The sequence below is a fragment of the Lepidochelys olivacea genome (assembly GCF_965140295.1).
Source record: "Lepidochelys olivacea isolate rLepOli2 genome assembly, chromosome: 2".
Taxonomy (NCBI): Eukaryota; Metazoa; Chordata; order Testudines; family Cheloniidae; genus Lepidochelys; species Lepidochelys olivacea.
The window spans coordinates 225776443-225802686 of NC_140412.1; the positions used below are offsets into that span (position 1 = coordinate 225776443).

A 26244-nucleotide genomic window follows, 5' to 3' on the forward strand; every position below is an offset into this window, starting at 1 on the left:
CTACCCCTACCTCGCACACACACGCTGCAGGGACATGTTAGCCACTTCTGGGAGCGGCGCAGGGCCAGGACAGGAAGGGAGCCTGCCTTAGCCCCCTGTGCCACCGGACTTTTAGAGGCCAGAGATCACGATAGACTGTCAGAGGCTCCAGGATCGACCAGTTGATTGCAATCTACCAGTTGGTAACTACTGCTGTACAGCATGCTCTGTCCACGCACTGTCCATGTATGACTTACTCTTTACCTCATTTTATATTCCAGGCTTATTTTATCCATTTTTACCTTGTCCATGAGTTCCTCCTTATTTTAGCAAGAGTACATTCATTCAGTTTCTAGCCTGCTGATCCATTTATCTCCCTAATTCTGTCTCCCAAAAAATGAGGCCTCACTCACATCCAATCATTTATGTCAAGCCCAGTTTACAGCATTGACACTTTTTGTCAAGTTGTGAAGTAGGTAATTTAGTCTTTAAAATGCTTTTCCTCTGAGCTCTTGATGACTGTAACCTTGTAAACTGAATTACTGTGTTAAAAGGGGAAAGACAGGTGTGGCCCCTTTTTGAAGAAGGCAACAGAAGGAGATAAATACAACATATTAATTACATTAGTAGCGCAAACAAATTCCCTACACAGTATAGAAGGAAAATTAGTCATCAAAATGAGAAAAATATATGTTGCTAGCCTTTATATTTATTACCCTCAGATTTCAGTAAATCCAGTGTAGTCAGTGTCGTTACACCAGAGAAAAATTTTGTCCAGTCTCATCTATAAAGCATCTTGAGCTGATTATGATCAATAATTTCAAAATAGTCTATATAGATATGCCACACACTTTACTCTGGTAAAGTGGGAGAAAAAGTAAATCCAAAAGCATGGCCCATGTTAACTGTCATTCACATTTAATGAGCTATTTGGCCTCAAAGGAAAACCTGTTTATATTGCAGAGTGGCAACTCAGTATCGATTAAATATAAACAACAGAGAAGAAAATGTGAGATTTTGGCAAGTAGCACATCCAACAAAGTGGCAGAATGTCAAAAAGTATGCCACCTCTTGTCACCCCGGAAATATTGCCAACAATCCTAGTACTGCTTGGGTATTTAATGCATTTCATTTCTGCCTTAAGGAACAGGTGCAAGACCAGTTGCTATAACTAGTGTATTATGCAGCTGCTAGAGATTTATTTAACCACTTTAGAGTCCTGGCATGGGTAGCATTTATCCTCCAAAAGCAGTCCCAATGTAATCCTAGGGTTAAATATGTTAATTCCTGCCACAAGAGAGACATGGCACTCCAGGGGTAAAGTAAAATGAGTGACAGCAACAGTAGAATGCAAAAAGACTCAAGACTATAGACAATGGTATCATTGAGCTTCATCTGTGCTCACAAAGAGAACTGTATATCTGTATTTTATTCAGGCACTATTTCATTCCCTGAAAATCAAGTGGAGATTGTTCTCAGAACACAAAGCAAAAAAAAGTTGAATCTATTTCTTTAAATCCACCTTGCTCTCATATGAAGATTGTATTTCAAAAATATAATGATAAATAATAATAATAATATAAAAATATAAATCTAATAGTGGTTGGGTAAGGAGGGAAATAAAACTTCTTTGTTCAATGAGAAATTTTTCCATAGCTAATACTTAGCACTAATATTACACTTTATGTTTCTAAAGTTCTCTACAAACATTAATAATAGTAATTCACCCCCTCAAATCCCATGTGAGGTAGCGAAGGCTATCCTCATTTCACAAAGGACAGAAATATAATTACATTTGTTCCCTAATTTTTTTTGCATTGGGCAAGAGCAGAAAAAAAAAATTAATTATCTGGATGCCCCAAAGAACGTAGTAAGCTCTTCATAGCCAACTCAGGGGAAAAGTAGTACTGTTCTTCCTCACACTATAATCACAGTACATTAGATAGTGTACTTATCTAGCTGAAAGTCTCTAAGGACTCAGTTTTATCTTCAGATATACAGCAATATAAATCCATGTATCTTGAAAAAAAACAAACTGCTATTCTTCTAGCACTTGTCTTTAGCAGATTGCTCAAGATATGTGGAGTCACACAGTGGAAAACAGAACTGAGCTAACTCTTGCTAGGAACATTGAAAACATTTTCAACTAAATTATTTTACTCTGAATTTCCTGGATTTAAGCCATGCTCTTGAATCTTCAAACAAGAGCTAGTAGGCCTTCTTTAAAGAGGTTCTAAAGTTGGGTCAGAGGAGTCCCACATAGCCAAAGAGGCCACTTTGTGATCACCAGTAACCAATCATGGAGGACAAATAGGGCAGTAGATTTGACAGAACAAACACCTACCAAAGCAGAACCGGACAACCTGCATGGAGAAAGATGAACATGCAGCAGAGAGAACTCACAAATGATCACAAGATACTTCAAAACAGTTAATGTTTGTGTTCATTAAAATTAAACCTGTCCACACAACATTTTCAGCCTTTAGCTAGTACGGTAACAAGGCACATTTTGTCCATTTTGCTTTATATGCAAACATTTCCCCACAATTCTAATTATTTATTCAGGAAACTTATCTGTACCACACTTAAAAACAAATAGAGAAGAATTTAACTGCATGTTCCCCAGTGGTCTCGCCATAGTTAGCTGCTGATTCACCAGTTCCCAGCTTCTTTTTCTACTTAACAATTTAAGAGCATCTTTCATACAAAATGTTACATGTAAGTCAGCCTACAAATTTATTAATTTTTACACATCTAAACAAAAACTCTGTCATACACTATGTACTTGAAAAACCTATAATACAGTACTTTAATTTGCATTAACACTTAAAGACTACACAATTGACTACTGTATTTCACTGAAAGCATTTCTCAGACAGAAAGCGGTGTTAATATAGGCACCGAAGTCACTGCTTATTTTCTTTTGTAACAGGCCAGTTCAGTTGCTAATTAGACTCTAAGGCCAGCAGCATAGGCAGGCACCCATCCTCTTATTTATCTGCAAATACCATGCACACACAAATTCACACAACACTGTATATACAACAATAGAACACATAAGGAGAGGATTCATGTTGAAACCAGTGTTTACAAAAGCTATTTAAAGAAACATCACAACCTTATCAGCAAATTAAAGGCCTCAATCTGTTCCAGTCTGATTAATTTTAGTGAAAGTAAATCAGGCTCTGTTTAAAAGGTTACAAATCCAGAAGGTGACACTAAACTGATGGTAATAAAAACAAAATTAACCCATGCACAGATTTTTTAAAATGATCTAAAAATAAGTGCACAGTGACGTACTTGAAGGCTTTTGCTTAAACATGTATACTCCCACAAATATTATTTTGAAATATAATAGTCATCAAACCTTCGGATTAACGCTAGTGCCAATCTCTTTATTTCTATTTTGCAAAAAAAATATATCAGACTACAGACCCAGCAGCTATAATTGAAAACCTTTCAGAATAGTTAACATTTGATGTTTAGATAAAAGAAGTTTAAATGACTGTGTAAACATGTTTTAGTTTATTCAGAAACATACAAAAGCCACAGTCTGCAGCCATCTGTGTTTGCCTCTTAGGAGCCAATTATAAAAATGTGAACGTATGCAAGTGCAGCAACAATTGCAAAGATCTTCCCAGAGTGCTTGTCACTCAAATTATTGGTAACAAAGCACAAATGCTGAGACCCATTTCTTGTACACAGCCTTTTTTCTGCTTGTAAATTGTCTGGACTCTGGAATGTTTAAAAATTAATTAGTGTCTGAGAGTTGACAGTTTTATAAGATTGTTTTTCTAAATCTAATCTTAAAACATCAACTACAGAAAATTTAAAGCTGTAATAAAGAAAATGGCATGCTTCTCATATTGCCTCAATCTATACAAACATTTCCAACAATAAATAATCTGCATATAGAGACTAAAAGAAATGGGAGTTTGATTTGGGTATTACCATTAAGCAAAATGTCTACAGGAAAGTTTGGTTTAATATACAAAACGACTGTGCCTAAACACCATTTTCATTTTTTCTGCTGTGAAGCTGGCCAAAATAGGTTTAACCTCCTCATTTTATAGGTCCTATCCTGGAGATGCACAGCACCAGCAAATCTCATGGGCATCACTGGGAAAGGAGGATGTTCACTGCATCTCTGGAATAGGTACTTAGGCTTTGATTCACAAGGTACTTAAGCACACACCTAAAAATGTGAGTAGTCCCATTGATTTCAATAACACTACTCCAGTCTTTAAAGTTAGGCACGTGTTTATGTACCTTCTTGAGTCAGGAAGGTTTAGGATCTGATCTAGAGTCTGTCCATGACATCAGTGGGCTCTAGAACAAGTGCTTAATGCATAATTTCTCCACTGTCTGTAAGGACACACTGGTCTCAGTTCATTATCATAAAAAGCCAAATCAAGACATTACCACAGCTTCCACATCATCATTCTTCTTTCTTTGGTGCTATCCAAAGTTACAGACCTGTATTGAGGTGTGTAGAGCCTGGGGCACCATCTGAACTAATCCTTGATCACTGTCTCTTTCAGTATTACATACAAAATACAATTTATATAACTTTGTTTTCTAAGACTACAATTGTAAAGTCCCTTTAACGTAAGGAATTGCCCTTTTCTAGTTTGCTTTCACACTAGGCCTCCCAAGTGTACAGTCATTTTCCATACACGTGCCATATATCAGCACAGTACTGAATTTCCACATCGTAACCAGGATACGCACTGGCATATTATTCTTATTTTAATCTGACTTTACTTTGTGTATTATTTTGTTTCTGTGGAAAAAAAATATATTGGGAAATAACTTTCCTTAACCCATTAAGAAATTTTATTTCATCTGCTTTCTAAAACAGTATCCAACTATTTTTACTCAGTTAAAGTAAAATTTCCATGATCTGTTGGAAATCTGTAAATTCCTTCATATTCAGTGAAGAAAAACAAACTGGAGGCTGTTTATTAATTTAAAGAACACAAAACGTTAAGAGAAAGATATCAAATTTCCACATAAAATCATTTATCCAAATTGTAAAGGGATCTGGTAAGTAGTTGCCTAGCACTTTCCAGGAGAAAAGATTATCTCAGTCTCTATTGAGACATTCTAATACCTCCACTGTTTAAAGCAGACCCTTGAAATTGGACAAGGAGAAAACCTTGGGGTTAGAGAAGCGTCTTTGCTTTATCCCATGAAATTCCACATAGGTTTGGTTGAGATATAAACATTTTGAAAATCACCCTGTCCATTCTATTCCTTGGGTTTTCAGCAAAATATTGGCAGCTTGCCAAAACAAGCACTGAACAGGACTACTTTAATGTAAAGCTGGGCCCACACCGCCATCAATGCAACAGCACACATTGCACTGAGACGACAGACATGGAAGGAGAAGAGATAGAGGAAGAGACAGCCAGACTGAGCTCCCCACGAAAAACCCTCGCCATGGACCCAGCACATGGCCTGGTGATATATGCCCCCCAGTCCTAGAGAAGGAGGGGAGAGAGATAGGCAGGCTGGGATCCCCTCACCCACCCTGAGAGCCAGCACATGGCCCCAACAGCCCATTTTCCCCGCAGGATTATAGTCCTTCCTGTTGGCACCTAATGTCCTGTAGTTCAATTTACACATAAAATAATTTGTTTTATGTTTTCCTTTAAAAAAGCCCTGCAATATTATATTGCAAAACCCCTGTATGCTAAAAGAGCATGATCTTAGATGTAAAGTCAAACACTCAAAATTAACATATCAGAATAAAGGTTGCCTGTGGAAATTTAATTCTGCCCCCTGTGTATATGCATTATGAAACATTCTTTAGTTGTATAACCCCAGAGCATTTTTTAGAACAAGACCTTAGCCTCATTAAGTGCACTCGGTGTACAGTACCCAAGGAATGAAGTAGAGCTGAGTAGTGAGTGAAGCTGTTCGTAGGATCCTTGCCTCACATGCACTAAAAGTTGGAAGGTGTGTAGAGAACGAGGCAGGGAGCTGCAAGAAAATAAATGATAGTCTCCTGCTTAAGACAGGTGAATACCACAAAGGAGAACTCAGTTCTATCCCTATCTCTGTCATAGTTGTCCTATGTGATACTGATCAAGCCACTAAAAACCACAGTTTTGGCAGGTATTCCCTTACAGTGTTCTCATTTTCTAGGAGATACCTAGAGCCCTGATGTGCAAAAGTACTGAGCACTCACAACAGCAAAAGACATCAGCGGGAGCTGTGAATGCTCAGTACCCCTGGAGGAATGAACCCAGAGTTGAATCTCAAGATATCCTGAGTTCTAATCATCACTCTGCCTGTGGTTTCAGACAAGATTCTTCATCCTTTTTCCCGCATCTGCATAATGGGGGTAATACTCTTATTTCAATGTATACATAAATTGATTAATGTTTGTGAGGCACTTACATTTTATGTTGATGAGTGCCCTGGAAAAGACTCTGAGGAAATGAATAATTCTGTATTAATTGGAGGATCTGGACAATGTGTACAATAAATAAGGCAGGGAACTAATTGAATAATGAGGATAAAAATAATGAACAGCTGTCTCATGTCCTGAGCACCATCTATTCTGTGCAATGAATATTATTAAATCATGTAATTAAATACCGTATCACAATGCATATACACAAAATTGGCAGAATTACAGTTGCAAGGACATTTTGGCATTTCCTAACTTTCATGTGCTTGACTTTGGAACCTGTTATTTTTTTAAAAGTAGGGTTTTTTAGACTGTCATGGGGTGGTACCCTGCGAGTCTCACACTCACTACAGGCCACCTTCACCACCACTGTGCTTTATTATACAGTTCTAGCAAGCCATTGCCTGCAGTACTAGTTACATATTTAAAGGTCCCAGTCAGCTCCCCATCCTACTTCTGAGGGAGAAAGAAGCAGTACCAAAAGCAGTGACCAGATCTGCCTTCCTTCAGACTCTTTCCCACCACACACATTTATCTACTACTAGCCTCTGGGGTTGCTTCTTTCTCTAATTAGTCCTTCAGTTATTGCCCCACTTGTTAACTGATCCTCTATTTAGGCCCCATTTAACCTATATTGGTTGGGATTTGAGTGACAGGGTACTGAGTCTACTCCTGACTCAGAACCCCTGTCACATAGATTAAATAGTTTTTAAAGGACTGTGTTTTAGAATGGCAATATAAAGTAATGGCTGAGGATATTACTCTCACTCTAAATGCTATTATTTAGAATATGTTATTCCAGCAGGAGTAATTATAGCCAATTGACTTAATTTCATATGTTATCAGTAAAAATATGCATCTCCGAGGTTTAACAATCTGAAGCATGTCACATATTTCCATTTCGCTTTATTAAAACATTCTAAATCAGGGGTGGGCAAACTTTTTGGCCCGAGAGCCATATCTGGATGGGGAAATTGCTTGCAGGGCTGGGGCGGGGGTGCGGGGGCAGAGTGCGGTGTGTGGGAGGGGGCTCAGGGCAAGGAGTTGGGGCAGAGGTGGTGTGCGGGGTGTATGAGGGGGCTCACGGAAGGGAGTTAGGGTGCAGGAGGGGGCTCAGGCAGGGGGTTGGGGTGCAGGAGGGGGCTCAGGGCAGGGAGTTGGGGGCCAGGAGGGGTTCAGGCTCCAGCCCGGTGCCGCTTACCCAGAGCGGCTCTGGGGTGGCAGCAGCACACACTGGGGCCAGGCCAGGCTTCCTGCCTGTGCGCCCTGGCTCCATGCCGCACTGCTCCGGGAAGCGGCCGGAACCACGTCCCTGCGCGGCCCCTGGGGGAGGGGGTGCCACAGGGCTCCGCGTGTTTCCCTCGCCTGTGAGTACCTCCCCCGAAGCTCCCACTGGCCGTGGTAACCTGTTCCTGGCCAATGGGAGCTTTGGGGGAGGTACCCAAAGGCAAGAGCAGCATGTGGAGCTCTCTGCCGCTCGCCCGCCCTGGGGCTGCAGGGACGTGGTGTGGCCGCACCACGGGGGTGGCAATCCCACAGGCTGGATCCAAAGCCCCGAGGGGCCGGATCCAGCCCACGGGCTGTAGTTTGCCCACTCCTGTTCTAAATTCAGAATATAGCAAAACTGCACAAAAATGACCACCACTAATTTCCTATTTGCAGTTTTAAAAACAATAACGATGTTACAACAAACCTAAGATTCAGTGCATGTGAAAAAATTGTTGTGTTCTGAGTGACCAAGAAAAAAAACTCAACACCAAGCTTAATAATAGCTATGTATTACCTTCCAAAATGACCACACACAGTATTTACCTAAGATTAGAATAGGATTAGACCAGGAACCTTAGAAAAGCAATGTTGATGAAAATCAGTAGTTGCTGCTAAGATATTTGGGGGGAGGCAGGAAGACACTGCAAAATACTTATTTCACCCGCTACTGAAAATATATATTCTATCATTTTTCTCGTCTTTACTTGGGTCCATATGCAAAGTGAACTAAATACATTTAATCTCTCATGTGCCAACCTCTTCTCAATACATTTATGTACCAATGCATTAACCTGCAATGGTATATATGGCAAGCCTTCATAAAGCATACCATGTTGGTCCTGATCCCGCAAAAAGTTATGCACGACTAATTTAACTTCAGTGGATCTACTTACATGAATCAGATTACTCACTAGCATCACTGTTTGCAGGACTGAGCCCACAGACTCTAAAGAGTTTAAACAGAATCTGTCTGTATAATGTTGAGGCTGATGATAAAGTGATGAAATATTATATGATGGTAGTTTGAATGGCCTATTATTACTTTACAATTTACCATTTGTGGCCTGTTTGACAAGGGAGGCCATCTGCCTTAGAATCATTAATGTGCAAGACCATCTTTATGGAACTAGTGTCTCATTGGAGTACAAAGGAGTTATTTATCCAAGTAATGACAATTTTTAATAGAACTATGTGTATAAATACCCTCTATCAATGGGGAATAGATCCCTTTCTCTAAAACTAAATAAAGGGATACTCCCAACTTGAAAAAAAATAATCAAATTTCTATATAAATATTTTGTACCCACCTGTGTTACAAGTAACCCCTAAGATTACTGTAACAAAGAGATTATTTACCATCTAATTATTTTCCTTACATCTTTGTTTACACTGTACATTTGGTAGCACTTTATGTACTATTAATTTCACTGTTTTGTTGACAATGAAAAGAGTGTGTTTAACAGTAACAGTAGCAGCAGAACTTTGAATCTGAAGAGGCAGCAAGTAACACGCAGTTGTGTGAACAGAGAAAAGAGAAAGCAGGAGAACAGAGGGACTTGGGCACGTTTGACCATTATGGTCTCAGAGCTAAGCAAATACGTCCTCATTAACAGGGGAGCAAAACCCCTCTCCCTCCCGTTTTGTTTTTTTAAGAAAACTCTTTTAAAAATCAGGACATGTTTTTCAAAGGGTACATAAATTGACTAATTTTAAGTAACTCAATTACTTATCTGAAAAAAGTCATCTTGACAGTGTCCCTTTAAACTCAAGCAAATAAAGATAATATGGAGAGAGGAAGAAAAACAACAATTTATAATGATCAGGGTGATGGCCAGCATAATGAGTGACAGTGAAAAACATAAGAAAACACTTAACATGAGCGCACGCGCGCGCGCACCCCCCACCCCCATTTTCTTGATAATCTGCAATATAGACTGCCCTGCTTTAGTCTGACAGCAGTTTTTAAGTTTAGCAAAAAGTTAGAAATAGCATTTCTCCATTGGGCCTATCTTACATTCCTTATTTAGATAAAATTCCAACTAAAGCCATTAAAATCAACGGGAGTTTTGTCTAAGTTGGGAGTGCTCAATAAGGCTCTGGTCACTGTCCATGCACTGAAGTCTATGGAGTTCTATGTGGGGACAAGGGTTAATCTGCCTGTGCAGGATCAGGGTCTAGGTAGAAAAAAGGATCCTGTATAGCTAGTTACACGCAAGCCTGAAAGAGTTGACTATTAATTGCTCACTCTGAATGACATTTTAAGTGATTATTTAAAAAAAACGTTTGGCTCACAATGTGAAAGAACAAATTGTTCTCTTCATTTATAAAAAAACAGAATTTAGATAGTATTCAAAAGAGGCTATAAAAAAGAATGTATACTTTATAGTAAGTTTTGTGTGTTTTTTTTAAAAAGATATTTTGTCTGTATGGATCCCACACACAAATAGAATCTTTTCACTAGTAGCGTACTCCCACTCAACGGCAAATAGGACAGAGCAGCTCCAACCACTTCTCAGTTCCCTCACTAATCCAGAATTTCAGCAGAGACTGGTTCCAAAGGAATGGGTTCCACAAGATCAAAACTATAAAAATTGAAAGGTAACCGTTCTTTCTTCAAGTCTTTATCTGGGTGAATCCATTTATGGTGACTAGCTAGTAGTTCCCAGATTAATAGGAAGGTCTGAGAAGTTCAGCTAGCTAAATAAGAAATACTCTCCCAAATTTGGCATCTGATCTAGCTGCAAAGTCCAGGATGCAATGTTTGGTAAAGGTATAGGCTGAGCTCTAAATGTCTGCCCTGTAGATCTCTGATACAGGAACATTTTTAGGCATGTTGAAGAGATAGCCTGGCCTCTAGTTGAATGGGCCCTGCTACAAAGGGAAGGGGTGCACCTGCTAGTTGGTAACATTTTGTAATGCAGTTGGATAATCTCTGGGAAGAGATGGCCTGACCCGTCAGTTTTCCTTAATGCCACACATAAACAGGGTGATTTTCTGAATGGCTTTGCCCTCTCTAAATAATAAAGAAGGGCTCAGGAGACAAAGTATGGAGCTTAGTTTCCACTGGATCTAAGTGGGGTTTGTGGAAGAAAACAGGGAAGTTGATAGTTTGGTTTAAATGAAAATTGGACACCGGTATGAAACTGAGGTTGGGGTCTCAGCACCGCCGCATCCCCATGGAAGACCATCTTAAGGAGATGTGGTATTAGTGCTTGAATTTCAGTAACTCTCTTGGCTAAGATAAAAGCCACAGGAAGGCAGCCCTGAGAGTCAGACAGTGAAGAGGACATTTGGATAAAAAAAGAGTTCAAAGGGAGGGCCATAAGAACGGCATTGAAGTCCAAGGAAGGAGGAAGTTCATGAACCAGGGAACAGGTGTGGTCCAGTCCTTTTAGAAATTTTGAAACGGGGATGCAACACTGTATAAGCTTGTACTGGAGGGTGACATGTGGATCCTGATAGAACTAATGGTGAGGCCGAGAACTTGAGTTGGGATTCCACTTTGATTTGTGATCCGATTTTGTAGAGGGCTTCCTGCTCTGTATAAAGATTTCTCAAACCTCCGTAGCGCAATCCCTGTCTGTAGAGCTTAGCCAGTCAACTTCTAGGACATCAGATGTAAAGATAGTGGGTTTGAATGAAGAATTTGTCCCCGGTTCTGAGAAAGCTTGTCTGTCAGATTACAGAGAGAAATCAGCAGTAGCATGGACAGATGTAGAAAGTCTGTAAACCAATACCATGAACCAATTCTATGGAATAGGAGTAAAAGATGATTAGTAATTTACCCTCAGTCCTAAGGGATGGAATTAGGTGAGGACTGGCGATATTGCGCTGGACAGTTCCTAACAGGATTTCCAAGTGCAGGTGTACAGGTATTCCTTCCCAACTCAGAAGGGCTGCCACTACTGTCTAACATTTTATGAAGACTCTCCAGGCTATGGATAGGCCAAATGATAGTATTACCCAGTATTGATAATGGATATATTGGATACAATGGGGTAGCTGGCAAACATGACCAAGATGTGTCTCGCTGTTATAGGGGGTTATAGAGGGAACTGAGAGGCAGTCAGGGCTGCTCTGCCCTATCAAGCCCTCAGTGGGGGACCATCATGAGAACATGCAAGGTGCAGGCATAGCCCCAACAGACACTGCTGTTCAAAAGATTCCAATTTCAGGTGCATGAGATGTATATGCACCCTAAATTGGACCAATGTGGACAAAGATGTGAAGAACCTATGTTGAAAAATTGTGTGAAACTGAAAAACTAGAAATTATGACAACCATGATTTCATAATACAGCAACACTACATTATTTGCTAACTTTACGCATTTCTTAAAGGATGCGGTTCTACTTTGAGTAAATGATACATCTACTTAGTCCTTTTTAGAGTAAGTTTAATTGCTAAAACTAAACAAATGCCATTCATTAGACTACTCTGAGAAAGGGATCACATACAGCCAAAAGTTCATACATACATAAGAAAACATTTGCGTCCAGTAGGTTAGACTGCTTTAATTACTGTAGTAAATAACTTCTAATGTCATAATCTTTGCACACAGACTGAATGACACTCCCAAGAATGGTAGGCCTGAACTGGAACTACAACTTTGATCTTCGTTTATTGATATACAAGTCCTGGCAACCCCTTAAGTGGGCAAGTTTATAAGGGAAATTTACAAGGATCCTGCTACTAAATATTTTCAAGGACAAATTTTCAATATCTGGCTGCTACTTAAATTAAAAATAAAATGTTTTATTAGGTTAGCTAAACTATTTATTTATCTACCACCTACTTATAGTGACTTGATTCTGATGTATTTACTTATCTTGTACATTTGATACATTTTTATTTTTATTTCTAATGTAAGAAAATAGATTGTACTAGAAAAATATTTTTAATGGCAAATTAGCAATTAAAACAATGTACAGTAGAATATATTCTGCTCTTTTCAGCCTGCACAATGTCCTTTTAAGAAAGCTTACTTCATAGACATTTACTAGAGCAAAAGTTGGGCAGACTAAAAATACGTTGAGCGCCACAGAAAATACTGTAACTTGAAAATTAAATGGCAGACATACAAATAAGTCCTGGATAACTGTTCATTTTTGACATTTGCAAATGAACTGAGAAATCTGCAATAGAAAGTCATCCATCACAGAACCAACAAACTAGAGAAGAGTTATACACAGTATATCTAAACATGGACATTGCTAATAACCAATACAGGATTGCCAGTCTCCCCAACTCAATGAGTGAAATAAAATTTAAAACACATTACTATAGATCTAGATATTTTAAGTGATTGACAACTGGATATAGAGCTTTTCAGCTCTAAGTCACTAGCTGACTCCAGTCCAGGTAAGCAGTGAAAGCGTCGTTACCACATAATCAGTCTGTGATAGTCAGTAAAAGTGATTTGTTAATTTCTGCCCAGACAATCCTTTCACAAAGACTATGGCTGAGATAGTCAAACAGATGGAGGGATTTAGACACACGTTTCATAAAGTTACTGAATAGCCTCAGTTTGTCAGTGTCTAACTTGGATCTAGAGCTGGTTGAAACTCAGAATTCTCACTTTGGAACAAATATTGACATTTACTTTTGTTTCAAATTGGAATAAAACACATCGTGAGATTTCCTATGAAATGGAAAGTCTGAAAAACAAATCAGAAAATTTCAAAGAACTTTGATACTTTAAAATTTATTTTATGCTTTTTTATTTTTTAGATTTCATGACATCAGTAGTAGTAATGATGTGTCATTGTCATATGATGAAATGTGCAAGAATTTGGGGAATTTGTCTATAATTTACAAATTCTGTGGGAGATTATGAACTCTCTGTATCTGCAAACTGCATTTCGAAAGTGGCTTCTCTGTGGTCCAAGTGCCTCCATGCTAGACTGAAATTTCAAGGCATAGAGATGCTGAGCTGACAAATGAGGGTTGTTAACTCGGGATAGTCTTCTAGGCAATAGCCTAGGAAAACTGATTTATCAAGATGGGTTGCCTGCTAAGGAAATCATCAGGCAGGGGTCTGTAATCATCTGTTGAGGCTGATCCAGAAGTCACCCAACAGGACTGGACAGTTATAAAAAGGGCAGAACCTGATCTATTTGGTGTCTTCAGTCATTTTTACTAGCTCAAGCTAAAGGAAGCTGCCACAACCGCATAATGGTTCCCTCTGTCTACCTGAACACAGATGGTCCCTAAGGACCTCCAAGGGAAGGGTGAGCTAGAGTGAGGAGCATTGTGTCCAGGATGTTTATGATGTCATCTGCACTATCTGTGTATATCTTATGTGATTATGTAAACAGCAATGACATATTTGAATCCTTCACAATCTGTGTGTGTCAGTTAAGTATTTATACCCACTACATGGCTTCTGAGGGAGTTAAACTGTTACTCAGAAGGCTCATGCCATTAGTGGTATTCTGCAGAAAGGTATGTTTAAGCTACAGAGAGTCAGAGGAGTCAGCACTGCTGCAAGAGTGTGGGCAGGTGACAAATGACATGGTCTAAACTCTCAGGATAGGATCTAGACAGAGTGTCTATGGGGGAGTGGGTGCATAGGGACCCCACGATCAGGACCGTGAATTGACTTTGTTCATACGCAGAGGTTTAAAAACACATGCAAATTAGTGGCTAGATTTTCTCACAGCAAGCTAGTGAGTAACCACAAGGAGGCACTTGGCCTGAGCTGCGACAGCATCTGAATCTGACCTAGAACAGAATATTTCAAAACAGTCTGGTCCATTATTTTATATTGTAAAGAGACATGAAGGGCAGCACAATGTAGCAACTCTCCTTAGTGTTTTTTTTAAAGAAGTAAAAGAAAAGTATTTTGACTATTACAAAGTCAAGTTGGATCAAGTCATATCTTTACTTGGACCAACTGCGACTGGTGAAAAAGGGATGCTTTTGAGTTACACAGAGCTCTTCTTCAGGTCTGCTAAAGATTTCTGTCGTTTGACAGGTTCTCTTCCACCAAATGCAGTTGGCCCAATAAAAGATTATTTCAGCCCCCTGGTCTCTCTAATACCCTGCGACCAACACAGCTACAAACAATAGGCTATATGTCATAACTGAAATAACATTGTGCACAAATAGTACTCACGTATCATGAAAGGTAAAAAAAATTTTAAAATCTTTCCAAAAGGAAAAGTTCTGCATGTGGGAAAATTGATATATGGCATAGCTCTTGTCCGTAGGTTTAAGCCCTAGATAAGATATTCCATATTTTTGTTTTGGACATGGAAAGAAATCAAAATGAATTTGAGAATAATGTGAAAAATGTTTAGCACAAATTCAATATGAATGAGACAGGATTTATCTTACACCTATATCACCCATATCTCATTGCTGATGTGTGATGACCAATACCTTGTATGGGTAAAATGTTAAAATTATAACTGAAGTTCCAAGGAGATGATGTATCAGGGCTTGAAGTACTAAATTTAGCAGTCAAAAGGGATACTTTATTAAGTGCAGGAGTCAGATGAGTTCAGCTGTCCTGGTGAATCTCTGACTTAGAGTGGGTTGATGGAAGTTGCTGAGGAAATTCCAGTGTAGTAGGTCTTTCTTCCCCCAATTTAGGAAATCTAGATCCTGGAATATATTGCAGTTGTTGAAGAAAATCAAGAAAAAAATAGTTTCTCACACAGGCTTAGTAGATGAATGATCTCTGTACACAATATAAAACATTCTTAAAACCCTAGCTACATAATACATCCTACTGAAGCTGACCTCAGAAAGAATCTTTTGAAATCTGTTATCTAAGCAGTACATCTCTTCCAGAGAAATTCCACATAATCTAAAAGACTATGTCTATCTTCACTTTTGAGAGTAACAAAGTAATTGTCTTCGGAGAATGATCATGTGTTTTTCCTTTGTTGCTATATAGTCAGACTCAGGAGGCACCATTAGGGAGGAACACAAGATGCAGGATAATCAGCTCATGGAAAAACTAAACCAGGGCTGAGGGAAGAGCTTGTGTCTTTCTTGCTAGTTTCTAACCTAGCAAAAGAAATTAAAAACAAAATAGTAGTTTGGTTTAAATGAGTAGCAGGGTCTTCTGTAATTCTCAGTCTGATCATTTCCCTCATAATCCAAACTAGATCTGAAAATATTTTAAAATCTCAAACATGCTCAGTATTGCCAATGCCAAGCATTCAAAAATCATGAGGTAGAAACTGCAAAATCATGAGATTTTTAAAAACAAAATCTCTTTGGGGATTGTTTTGGCTCTGGTTTCTGAGCCTTTAGGGAAGTTGCTTCATGTTTTCAAGATTTTCTTTGCAACCACGAAGACTAGAAATGTACTCTCTCTTAAAAATGAAAGCTGAGATTCTCATATAATTGACTCTAGCAGTTGGGGCTTTAAGGAAAACACCAAATATCACATGAGTCATGATAAAATCATGAGCTAGCAATACTGTAAATGATGCATTTTGAAGTGCTGTATGCACAAAACTGCAGATTAGTGAAATTATGTTGAGTATTAACCCTGCTCCCTTCAAAAGATCAAATCACCATGATTCATTACTCTGTCATTTACAGAAGTTTTATTCATATAATTTGCTACTTGTGACATCACTCCTTGCTCTCAGTTTATTCTCTCCTTACATCTATTCTGTTCTTACTTCTTATGCACCTGTCCCTTCCCCTCTGTCCCTCCACATGCTTCCCTGGTGGCAGGTCCTCCCCTTTCCCAGTGGACAGATAGTCTGGTTCTTCTCTCCCCCTGCTCTCTTGAGCTTGCTATCTCGTTCCATGCTCCCTATTCAAATGACAACTTCAGTCCGCTGGCAGCTCCAGTCTTGCTGTTGGCTGTAGTCGTTGAGGATACCCTCTTATTTTCTTTCTCCCTTGCTTGTATCAGTAGTTCCTAATGGAGGCAGTCAGTCTTGGTTTCTACATACTTCTGCACATGGCCAACATCTTTACAATGTACACATTACCAACCTCTTCGAGAGGCTAGAAATCAACACCATGAGACAGGCCAGTTCTCTGAAAAACCACTAGCAAATACCCCAAAGACAACAGTTAAGTGCTGATGCTCTTTTATGCGCTTTGGCTTTGTATGTAGTAAACAATAAAATGTGGTCAAATGATAGTGTTTATTTTAAAGTTGTTCCTTTCTCAGCATCTTTCTGCAATAACAAAAGTGACGCATTCGCCAATCCCAGTTATGAGAATTCCTTGATGAATATTAAGATGGATCAGTGAAAGTACACTGTGACCTCAGACTATAGCAGATGATCAAGCAGTAAAGGGAGATGGGAAAGGAATTTAGGATAGAAGCCTTCAACTAATGAAGTGAGCAACTAATAATTATATATTAGTAACACAATTTGGAGTTGAAAAGATACTGATAACCAGGGGTGAAAGTAAGTTAGAGGACTTACCGGTACGCCAGAGTCCTGAGCAGGGGGCGTGGCCTCAACTGGAAGAGGCATGGCCTCAAATCCCCAGGCCCTTTAAATCTTGATTTAAAGAGCCAGGGCTCCAGCTGCGGTAGTAGCAGCTGGGAGCCTGGGGCCCTTTAAATCACCGCTGAGCTACCAGCTGCAGAGGCAGCTGGGAACCCCGGGGCTCAGGGGCAATTTAAAGGGCCCAGGGCTCCAGCTGCCGCTACCGCAGCAGAGCCCCGGGCCCTTTAAATTACTGAGGAGCCCTGGGGGCTCCCGGCTGCCATCGCTCCCTGGGGCTCTGGCAGAGCTTTAAAAGGGCCTGAGGCTCCGCTGTGGTAGCAGCTGCCGGAGTTCCGAGCCCTTTAAATCCCCACCTGAGCCCTGCTGCCCGAGCCCTGGGGTAGCGGCAGCCGGGCTCCGTTGGGGATTTAAAGGTCCCCGGGAGCTCCAGCAGCTGCTACCGCCCCGGCCCTTTAAATCCCCTCTGGAGCCCCACCAATGCTACCCTAGGGCTTCGGCAGCAGGGCTCAGGTGGCGATTTAAAGGGCCCCAGCAGGGATTTAAAAGGCCTGGGGGGGTAGCGGCAGCTGGAGCTCCGTGGCCCTTTAAATCCCCGCCGCTGCTACCCCAGGGCTTTAAATTGCCCTCTGAGAAAGCCAGTCCCAGTACAGCGCACCAGCTCTTACCGGTACGCTGTACCAGGGCATACCGGCTTACTTTCACCTCTGCTGATAACTAATGTGGGAACCACTTCAACAGCCTTTTTCTGATTTCCTCTTTTCCACTGTCTTCTTATTTTTCTTACAAGTTTATATTATTTCTCTAATTCCAAATTTCTCCAAATATTGATTACTATATCATCTCAGGTACCATTCTGCAGAAATAGATCTCTGTATAGGTATTAGAGTAAATTTTTGACAGACAATGTTGCATACAAAATAGGTTTTTTACATTTCTCATGTGACCTATCCTCAAACTGTCAAAGGTCAAGCACTACTTTCCCTAAAGTACTCGATGTACTTTATTGAAAACACTGTATAATTCTTTCTTTATTAAAGGAGACTTTTGCATCCAATGAAGTGAGCTGTAGCTCACGAAAGCTCATGCTCAAATAAATTGGTTAGTCTCTAAGGTGCCACAAGTACTCCTTTTCTTTTTGCGAATACAGACTAACACGGCTGTTACTCTGAAACCTGTATAGAATTTATTCACACTAATTTGAAAGTTCAAAATATTTCTACCTATACAAGTATGTGACAGAATATAAAAATATCTGCCATGGAAATCTATGCTACCTTAAATATAGATGTCGCTACAGTCCCTCTCTGATGGAGCAGGGAAAGGAAACAATTCCGCACCACAAGAAAAGGGAGCCCAGGAGCCACCTGGAGGTTGAAAAGAAAGAAAGCAGGAACCAGTCTCTTCAAGAGAACTGTCTCCAGCCCCATTCTCTTCCTCCACAGCTTCCCCTCTGGGCCCCAGACACCTAATCTACTGAGCAGTTTGCTTTTCTCAGTCCTGTTGAACCTATGCTCATCCACTCCTTTCTCCACCTTACTCAAGTGCATTATCAGGAGTCTCCCCTCCAGTTTCCCCACACACCCCTCCACCCACGCCAGATATAGCAGTAACCCACAGTAAACTTCTCACTCTAACTAGGAGGGCCTGATCACCTCCTTATCTCCGTGCCTTTTTTTTTAAAAAAAGCATGAAGTGTGAGAGCAGTAACATAATGCTTACCACAAGCAATGCCTTTTGTTACATAAAATTTCTTGTGTTAAAAAAAATGACTCAAGATGCACACTGGCAAAAAAAAGTTTGTATAATTCTGCTTCATAAACGTTTTTGTTCAAGTTACTGAAAGCAATTGGAAACAAAATGAGCAATCTGCACCTGAAAGCAAAACAAGACAAGTAAGTAAGGTCAGCTTTTAAATGACACACAAAATTTAGTTTTAAAAAAGAGAGAGAGGATGCAACTCACCACATCCTTAATAAATTGCAAGAAGTTTCAGCAGTTATCCTAAAGAGAAAACAATATTTAAAAGCACTGTTCATTATCTAAGAAAGTTTACCTCTAAACAATCTATTTCAAACTAAATTCTTTGTTATATTTAAACACTGACCTGGTGAACTGTGGAATGAAATCCTTTCATGCTTCTGTCAAGTCAATGATTTTTTTTTTTTAAAACCTGTAACTTCATTCTAAGACATCATAATTTCTCAACACAAGAAGATCAGATGACAGAAGTAAAATTTATCTTGTGTATCAGTAATTCGTAGGGAAAACAACTACATAGTCTCAGGCTACCAGGCAACATCAGTGTATTTGTCTGGATACATTCCACCTTCATGCTCAGCCACTAGAAATAGGCACAAACAAATACTCACAAACCAAACTGTTGAAGATATTTTCTGAAGGTATCATCAGATAGACCTATAGACTACTTAGCCATTTTAAGTAGCATTAGCTCTCCAAAACAATGAACCTAACATTGTAACCTTTGCCATTACACGTGTTTTGATTATTACCGAGTATAAATCAAAGACATGCAAGTTCCTTGTTCTGTGTTTAAACATGTACTAAATAAGCCAAACAGCTTCTTTCCACAATACCTTCAGGTGGTTTAGGGAGTCTCTCTCCATGGACAACATGCTTTTAAGCAAGGGACCAAGTACGCACTGTGAACATACAGAAGACACTGACAACCATGACAATGAATAATGCTAGAGGGCATTCTTCATATAAAAAGAAGATATAGACAGTACCTAAAAGCCCTGAGAATCCAGAATTAACAATGCCAAAGCTGGAATAAAGATTTTCTAAGCAAAATTCAGTATTAATATGATTTAACAAGCTAGACAGCATGCCACCACTGCCCTTCATCCCGCCTCCTGAATATAACAGAAGACAAGAGCATGATCAAGAAGCACACTGGGAGGTAGTTTATGTTCAAAGTTTCATTCATGTAAGAAACAGTTTTACAAAACTTTGTACTGACAGAAGTATCTGTGAAACTTTATACATTTTTCAATTAAAGTTGTGGTATCTCTAGAGCATTTAAACAGTTTCATTCACCTACAATGGTAAAGGCTGATGAGCAAATATATAGCAGGAAGGTTGCTATAGAATTACATTCACTTTGCACTCTTCAGGTCTGAAGAGAGCCATAAGTAGCAAGAAAAGCAACTAAAAATCCTCTTACACACACCTCAGCTCTTTATTTACAAAAATGTAAATAGATAACAGCGTGTAAAATTCAGAGGTGATGTTTTAAGGGGTGTAAGATACCAAGTCTTTAAGTAAACACTTACAGAAGGACTACTGTTTTAGCTTTCATCCAGAGAGGACTAGAAGAAGGTATAAGTTATACTAATCCCTCCTGGAGTGAAATCAAGGAGAGGACAGATCTAAATAATAGTCACAGAAGAGAACCCAGGGGAACTCCACAAGAAAGAAAAAAAAAAAAAAAAAAGCACAGTCCATCCCACATCAGAAGGGGGCTGCTGAGCTTCCCTTTCCATCTGTCTTTGGTTCCCTCTTCAATCATTACCACCCTCGTGTTTCATGTTCTTACCCCTACAGGTAGAAAGATAATTCCATTGAGAAGTTTCCTGACATTGTAAACCACCAGTTCAGATGTTGAGTGATTGCAAAGATTACATTTCTTTGAAAAATATTCGGGGTTGTTGATTTTTTTAAATAATTGCACTGGAATTTTCCTATCAGAAATAAAATATTAGTGTTACTCTGACAATAATATTAAAGTCTTGATGATTATGAATTCACACCATAAAAGGGTGAATTTATTTTGAATTAGATGTTAAAAACTACACAAAAGGCACCCATCCAAAACTCTGGATGCCCTTGACATGTATTTTAAAACAAAACCCTGGAGAGTTGCAACTAAAACTGTCTGAAACACTTCTCCCAACCCAGTTAATTACTAGCACCCCATCACCTTGATGGAAAGGATTGGAAACAACTCATAGTAGTGGCAAGGACTAACAGACATCTAGCTAAATAGATGATATTGTGTGATCACTCTGGATCAAGACAAATAAGTGGAATCTTTGGGGCATGTGGATAAAGAATAAAGGGGTGGGGAGAGGAAGGGAGTGTCTGAGAGCAGCTGGCCAAATATGCAGCTGCTTTAGAGCTGGCCAAAGATAGAACCTGGAGAGGGAACCCTGGAGCAGAATCTCATCTAGAGCTGGGGAAAGAGCACATCTGAAAAAGGGAGAACTCAGAGAGACAGCAGGCACAGGCTGCCACTGAGAAGTAAATATTGTAACTGGCAGACGTGGCACAGGGGAAAGAGCAGTTTGTCCTGTGATCTGGGCCAGATGCGAAAGTGCAGAGAATATGATTGAAGAACCACCTAGAGATGCCAGAAGGCCTTGTAGTCTGTTGCCTAGAGAAGCAGAAGCTACAGCTCGCAAATTCAGCAAGGAGGCAACATGAGAGGCTTCTCTAATGCAAACACTAGAATGGAGGTTCTTAAACGGGGTGCACCCTCCAGAGGGGTGCAGAATGTATTCTAGGGGTGTGAGAAGCCTTAAGGGGGGTGGGGGTTACACCATGCACATTCAGAGCTGGGTGCCTGGCCAGCGGCTGCTGCTCTCCAGCCACCAAGCTCTGAAGGCAGTACTGCCACCAGCAGCAACAGAGAAATAAGGGTGGCAATACCGTACCATGCCACCCGTACTTCTGTGCTCCTGCCAGCAGTGTTGCTGCCTTTAGAGCTTGGCACCCAGCCAGCAGCCTCTGCTCTGCCTTCAGAAATGGGTGACAGGAGAGCGTCAGCTGCTGGCTGGGAAGCTGGGAGCATAAACTACTATAGACATAAAGAAGGGGATGTGATCAAATGATTTTGAGAACCACTGCACTAGGAGATGCCACAGGCATCAATGTTAGAGCCAACAGCAGCCTATGCAACCGAAGGCTAAGAAGCTCTCCCTCCCAAAGAAGGCACCTTTGAAGAATCTTTGGAACTAAACATAAGGACTCAGATACTAACCTTGTAACTTCCTATATGATTGCCCCTTAGGGGAATAGCCTGGAAATTTTCTATACCTTTCTTCTGCAGATAAATCACTTTGGTTTTAGTGGAGTCTTTGTACCCCTTCTTCTCTGCCAGCCCTAATAAAGAATCTGCCTTTATTTACTAGATGTGTGCAAGTGTCTAAGGGGAACCAACCAAGAACAGGAGCCTGTAAAGTCTCGCATTTGAAGTGTATAACATGCTTGCTTCTAAGTTCATGGTATACACCAGGCTACGTATCAGAACTCCTGGTGAGTCTTCTGAGGAGAAAAGGGAGGGGAGGGGGAAGCTTGTCAGATACAGCAGATTGTCTGCTGGTTGATGGCACTTTTAAAAGAATTATATAAATAGGTACAGTGGCTTTACTTAAAAGTTTCTACTGATTCATAATTTAACTGATTCTACCACTGGTCTCCCAAAAATGTATTAGAAATCTTTCAAACCAGCAGAAACATTTCAATTGCAATTGTTATATATAAACACAAGTATGAACATGGTAAAAAAAAAAAAAGACTTGTATTGATTTTAAATGTTTAGATATTGCCATAAGTGTATATGGCACTTTTTAGAGGGAATAAGATAAAGACTATTTAAAGAGTGAAGTGGTTAAAGTGGAAAGGTATTTTGACACCTCTGAAAACATATTTTAAAAAGTGTTCAGCATCAATAATATAGAATAAATGTTCACTGAATTATTACAAGAGCAAGTTCTTTTCTATTGTGTGCACAGCATCAATTTTTAAATAAAAAATTGAAGATACAAAAAGGTACACATTTGACAGTGTCCTTAGTTGTTCCCCGCCCCTAATATACTTCATGTTTAGCAGTTATTAGTACAACTTACCAGTGCTTGTTCTTTGCTCACTGTTGTTCAAAATGACTACTTGAGAAGTTTAAGTAGAATTACTAATTTTATTCATTTTTAAATTGAGAAAAATTTCCCCATGTTTCAAAAAGAGCAGTTTAATACATCAATTTATAGTGTACAATGCCATGCCATACCAAAACATCTCCGTTTGTTTATCAAGTAATGCTGGCGTACAGTACCCACTGCAAAACTAGCACAAAGCCATAGAACTGTTTTGATACCTTCTCAGCAATGGAAAGGTGGCTATAACATTTACACGCATTCTGTATTGGGGAGCATTTATTCCAAGATACGGCATTTTCTGATAGTTTAGTACTACTCACTGTTACTTTTCCAGTTACACGTTTAGGTTAACCATTTTCACAATGTTAAGATTTGGCAAAATATGCTATTACATTGCTAAGATAGCATATACCAAGGAAACCTATGGGAAATACCTAGTTGTACAGGATTTCTCCTACTTGATAAAGATCTTCAGGATTAAAACTGGATAGAATCCTAATGGACTTGGAGACCTAAGGGGCTTCAGAGCCTCCTGACAAGATCATCCATTCAATTTCTTTTTTTTCCTCCTAGGTGTATCGCAATTGGGTGAAGATCCCCAGAATCTCACCATTTCTTACCTCTTCAATTTCTCAGCTGCCCAGCCTCTCTCCTGCCCAATATGCTTCTCACTCTCATCTACCCATTCTACCCCCCACCCCAAACACACACACAGTTACTTGTCCCTTCACTCAAACCCAACTCTTGCTTCAAAAATCCCTTCCTCTCCCCAACCTCAAGTGGCCTTCTCTGCCAACCGGCCACAAAACTGGATTATATGAAATATATATATATATATATATAAACCACACTCAACTTGTCACCATCCTGACCTCTTGCCCTATCCCTTCATTAATTTGTTTTTAGATTGTAAATTCTTCAGAGCAGTACCTTGCATAATAGAGCACTGTTCCTGCCTGGGGCTTTTGGTTGCTACTCCAATAGAAACAACAAATACAAGTCACAACAACCAAACAGAGACACTGAACACTTTTCTGGATAACGTATCTTAGCCTATTCAACTTTGCACAATTGAACTTCCAATCCCAATTTCAGTGAAGAGACTCTGCAAGCAAGACAGAGATGGACATCAAGTAGTTACAGATTTACTTTGTTCTCCAACTGCATACACAATGCGATTTTGCTAAATTATCTTTTCCAATGTGAACTGACAATTTATCTTCTATGAACTCTAGTATTTGGTGGTAAACTGCCCAATTAGATGGACAAATTGAGACCAATTGCCTTGGTTTGCTAAACCTAAATTTTGCTTTACCCTGTGCTGTTATAATGGTTGGGTAACCCTTGAGTCTTCTTTCACTGATCATTTGTGAGTTTCTTTTACTCTAGAAATAAGGTCATTATAGTTGAGCCAATGTGCTATTTTACAGATATATTCTGAAGGTGATTTGTTTAAATACATTTAAGTTATCAATAAACAGCTGATTATGGGAATAGTTTTGGAAATAAAGGCATCAAACATTGCACTGTAAGATTACTTTATAGTATTAGCTCATTGAAGACAAAATGTCCTTCAAAACGAAAATCAGTTATCTCCATAAATTTTTACATTGCTTTTTAAAAATGCAAAACAGCAACTTGTGCATCAGGTTAACAGTATGTTGCAAACTGCATTTTCCTCACCCCCCAAATCTCCTTTTGCTAAAGTGAAGTAACTTTAAAGTGTTGTACCCAGACCATTAAAAGCTATACACATTCACAAAAAGACACCAGCACATAAAGCGTTTCACTCACAGAAATACCACTAACTTTCAACGTGTAACTACTGGCACCTGTGGCGCTTGAAAGTCATGGCCGCCCACCAACAGCTGCCACAAGCCAATCATACAGAGAGAGACAGAGAAAACCTGCTCTGGAGCCCGCTGCTATAAAGGAGGCTCTCCTAGCTCCTACAGAGACCCCCGCGCTGCCTGCACGCTCCATTACCCAGGACACCACACACTGGACACCGGTGAGAAGCAGAGTTATTCCCACACCTTGGGGTGGGCTCGTCCCAGGCTACTCAACAGAGGATTTATCATTTCGTTCCCCCCCCCCCCCCAGCTTCTTCCCCCGTCCCCGCCTCGGCCTCCGCACAGCGTCCCCCACCCCATTCCGCTCGGCTCGGCTCTCCCACCGCGCTCCCCCCGCCGCCACAGCCTCGCCGCCTACCTTGGCTTTCCCGGCCTCCAGTTTCTTCTGCCTCTCCTCGTCCTCCATGGCCCCTGCGCGCAGAGAGCAGAGCGTTACCGTTACCGCCGCCGGCCCCGCTACAGCGACAGGAGCTTCCGTGGCGGATCCACCGGCGCCGCCATCTTCAGCTCCACGTAACCACGCGCGGCCGGGAAAAGTGACGTCCGCGCCGCCGCCGCCGCCTCGCCGAGCCCCCAGGCTCCGCACCTGGCCGAGAGCCCCGCCCACCCCCAGGCAACGGGAGCCACCACAGGGGGGAACGGAGAGGATGTGACGACCCTGCTCCCCTCCCCCCGGCACTCACCGGAGGCATCCGCCTACCCCCTTTGAGCTCCCTACCCCCCCCAATCTGCGGGGGGATCCACCCCCCCGAGACATCTGCGCCCCCCCCAATCTGCGGGGGGATCCACCCCCCCGAGACATCTGCGCCCCCCCCAATCTGCGGGGAGATCCACCCACCCGAGAGATCTGCGCCCCCCCCAATCTGCGGGGAGATCCACCCACCCGAGAGATCTGCGCCCCCCCCCCAATCTGCGGGGAGATCCACCCACCCGAGACATCTGCGCCCCCCCCCAATCTGCGGGGAGATCCACCCCCCCGAGGTACCTGCACCTCTCCCCCCAATCTGTGGGGGGAATCCACCCACTTGCTCCGAGATCCTTGCCCCCTCCCCAGTCACAGACTGGCCTTATTGGAAATCCCCGCCAGGCCCAAGATCCCTGCTCCCTCCCCTCACATTCAACAGGGGCGATCCGCCCCCACTCCCCTAACAGACACCTAGCCCTCCCCAGTCACTCACCCTATGACACACTGTCCTTCCCCTAATAGGATGACACTGGATTGTGTCTATAAATTGTAATTTTAAAAATTTGAAGTAATAAGTAATATTTTTATTAAGACTAACACTTGCAAAGTGAATGCTGCTACAATATCCATGTGTGCAACATTGTTTTTCTAAATGTTTACTTTAAAAAGAGGAATGTTTCCTTGCCTTATTACCTATTCCTGAAGTTGATCCA

The 26244-nt window shown here is 40.7% G+C and overlaps 1 protein-coding gene across 3 annotated transcripts in view; it reads right to left on the bottom strand.

Moving 5' to 3' along the window:
* AKAP9 (A-kinase anchoring protein 9) overlaps positions 1 to 25455 on the bottom strand; it is a 202090-nt gene extending 176635 nt beyond the window's left edge. For 2 of the 3 annotated variants that reach the window (XM_084619885.1, XM_084619884.1), the window contains exon 1: positions 25205 to 25257. In XM_084619885.1, coding sequence (XP_084476011.1) covers positions 25205 to 25252 — 48 coding nt within the window. In that variant the 5' untranslated portion in view covers positions 25253 to 25257. Of the gene's footprint in view, positions 1 to 25204 lie in introns of all 3 variants that reach the window. The other variant, XM_084619886.1, reaches the window with a different exon arrangement.
* Positions 25456 to 26244: the final 789 nt, after the last annotated feature.